The sequence below is a fragment of the Capsicum annuum genome, unplaced genomic scaffold, assembly GCF_002878395.1.
Source record: "Capsicum annuum cultivar UCD-10X-F1 unplaced genomic scaffold, UCD10Xv1.1 ctg28193, whole genome shotgun sequence".
NCBI classification, from domain to species: domain Eukaryota; kingdom Viridiplantae; phylum Streptophyta; class Magnoliopsida; order Solanales; family Solanaceae; genus Capsicum; species Capsicum annuum.
In genome coordinates this window covers 1-2,468 of record NW_025834610.1, presented here as the reverse complement: position 1 = coordinate 2,468, position 2,468 = coordinate 1, and the positions used below count along the sequence as shown (strand labels likewise).

The window sequence follows — 2,468 nt, the reverse complement described above, 5'->3', positions numbered from 1 at the left end:
TATATAATTTATAAATAAAATATAAATATTTTATTAAATTTTAATTTATGTCTCCTTATTTATTCAATCTTTTCCCTGTATGATTAGCTCACCTAGCTAGTCTATAAAGTAAACAGATAACTCAAATTTGCTCAACTCTGTCTCTTCTTGCAGTACACTGTAACAGAATACAAAACTTTGTTTTACAATGTACATGTATGTGTTTGTATGTTGTTGGATAATCTTAGTGCCTATAATACAAAACTGATTTTTTCATCTCAATATTGATTTTGTTTAATGTCTTTGTTCAGATTTGTAAGAGTTTATATTATCATTTGTCCTTCACTGTATAAATATTTCATAAAAAATTATTCAATGTGATACTGTTTTCTATGTGTTAGAAAAAAGAGTTTATTCTAGAGATGGTTGGAGTAGGCTAGTTAATAACCGAAAAAAACCAAAAAAAACGAACCAACCCGACAAGAACCAAACTGACGATTATTTTCTTTGTGTGGTTTGGTTTGATTTTAGAAATTCAAAAATCGACTAAATTGATTTTGGTTATGATTTTAACCACTAACCGATCCAAACAAACCCATGAACACCCTAAGGGTTCGTTTGATAGAGTGTATAAGAATAATACAAAATATGATACATTAGCAATGCTTGTGTTAGTTATGTTTGTATTTTTCTTATGCAGTGTTCGGTTCGATGTATTAAAAAAAATATGAATTACATAATTTCTAAAAAAAATAATTTTTTTTACATAATACCCTCAATATATATATTGAAAAGGATGCGAAAATTTTTTTTGAAGAATAATAGAACCTTTAAACATGTTAATGCATGCATTAAATCCATTACATTAATTGTATGAATTTTGAGATATTAATAATACACACCTCAATACACAATAAAATGTATAACTAATACTTACATTAGTTATACATAGAGTAAAAAGGTATACCAAACAAGGTACTACTAATACACATTAAACTAATATATGCATTAACATTTCAATACAGTTTACCAAACGACCCCTAAATCGAGCAAACAGAAAAAAGTTGTAGAGAGTAGAAGGGATAGAATAGCACCGTACTACCAATGTTAAAAGCATTGGTACACCCAAAATTGTGATTATTTTCATCCAAATAATAATGATTAACATTGGGTTTTGGCACATAAACATTTAATGCTCAATATTCATTTTAACAAAATCATAGCTAAGCTCTAAACTTACAACAAATGAAAGATCTTTGGCATCCCCTCTACTTCACTTGAACCTATTATACACTTCAAAATACTTTCAAATCTCCACATAGTACACTCATAAGACCTAGTCCGAAGATAATATAACCATACACGCCATAGCCTGTCAGTCATCTGCTAAAGAATTACTATAGAACCAAAAATTGCGGCATCTGTGGAGAGTAAATCCTCGCATTTTCATGATCCACGAGGCTCGTTATGCAACTGCAACTACAAAGAACTCTGCCAAACTGTAAAAAAGAGCCCAACTGTAACAAGAACATGGCAAGAAAGACCCCGAGTGATGATTTATCAACCAAGGGATCTCAAAACTACAGAATTGCCATAACAATTTCTTCGTGAGAATGTCAAACCTCGCGAAGAAGTTAGCTTTTCTGATCTACAGTCTTCCTCGCGAAGAAGTTAGCTTTTCTGATCTACAGTCTTCGCTTTACCCCTACTTTTACCACCCTTCTTGTTCTGCACCCCACCACGTTTGTTGTCCCGCGCTCTTTCATGGGGATTTACCTCCTTGAATTGAATTGGCTTTATGATAATACCGCTCCTCTTTACCACCTGTAAGAATTTTAACATAAACAAGTAAACACCTAAACCACCTCCAAATCGTAGCCCCAAACATTTCATATACAGGCATTGCCTCTTTTTTCAATATTTTGGTTTTGGGCAGGAAGGGGGTTTCAGATACAGGATTGTATACTTCAAGAAATAAGAATAAAACAGATAAATCAGATAGAGAAAACTAAAATTAGATAGTATGCTTCAGGTTGGACCTCTGGGCGAATAAGAGCAGGAACTACTGTTGCGGGGTTGGATTCAGGTCCAATGGGCATCCGCATGCTCTGCTCGAAAACTTCTTGGGAAGTATAGGGATAAGGTAATGTCTGCGTCAGTAATTTTTCAGCCTGCATGGGAAAATAGAAATTGAGTACATCGTGGTAACAGTCATACACTTTGAATAAAGACAAGCAACACAGAATACATAGCCATTCTGTACAACGTAAAGAACAGAAAAGCATCTGTTGGAAAGGTCTAACGCAGGATAGGAAACCACCTGAAGACAATTTGACGTGTGGATAAATAATGAAAATAACCTAATGCATGTTTCATAGAGTCTCTTAACATCTCCAGCACAGACAATTACCAAATTTATTATAAAGTTAGGAATAGTGCTTCCAAAAAGACAGCAGGTCCATAACCTTCTCTGCTCTTTTGTTTATTTA

At 33.3% G+C, this 2,468-nt stretch overlaps 1 protein-coding gene across 1 annotated transcript; it reads right to left on the bottom strand.

Annotated features, from left to right (window-relative positions):
- Nucleotides 1-1,086: 1,086 nt before the first annotated feature.
- On the bottom strand, nt 1,087-2,180 carry LOC124890978 (uncharacterized protein C57A7.06-like). The gene is made up of 2 exons (XM_047402828.1): nt 2,019-2,180; nt 1,087-1,803 (listed from the first exon to the last, which is right to left on the bottom strand). Exons 1-2 carry the CDS (start codon nt 2,154-2,156, stop codon nt 1,651-1,653), a joined length of 291 nt encoding a protein of 96 aa, XP_047258784.1. The 5' UTR covers nt 2,157-2,180; the 3' UTR covers nt 1,087-1,650.
- Nucleotides 2,181-2,468: the final 288 nt, after the last annotated feature.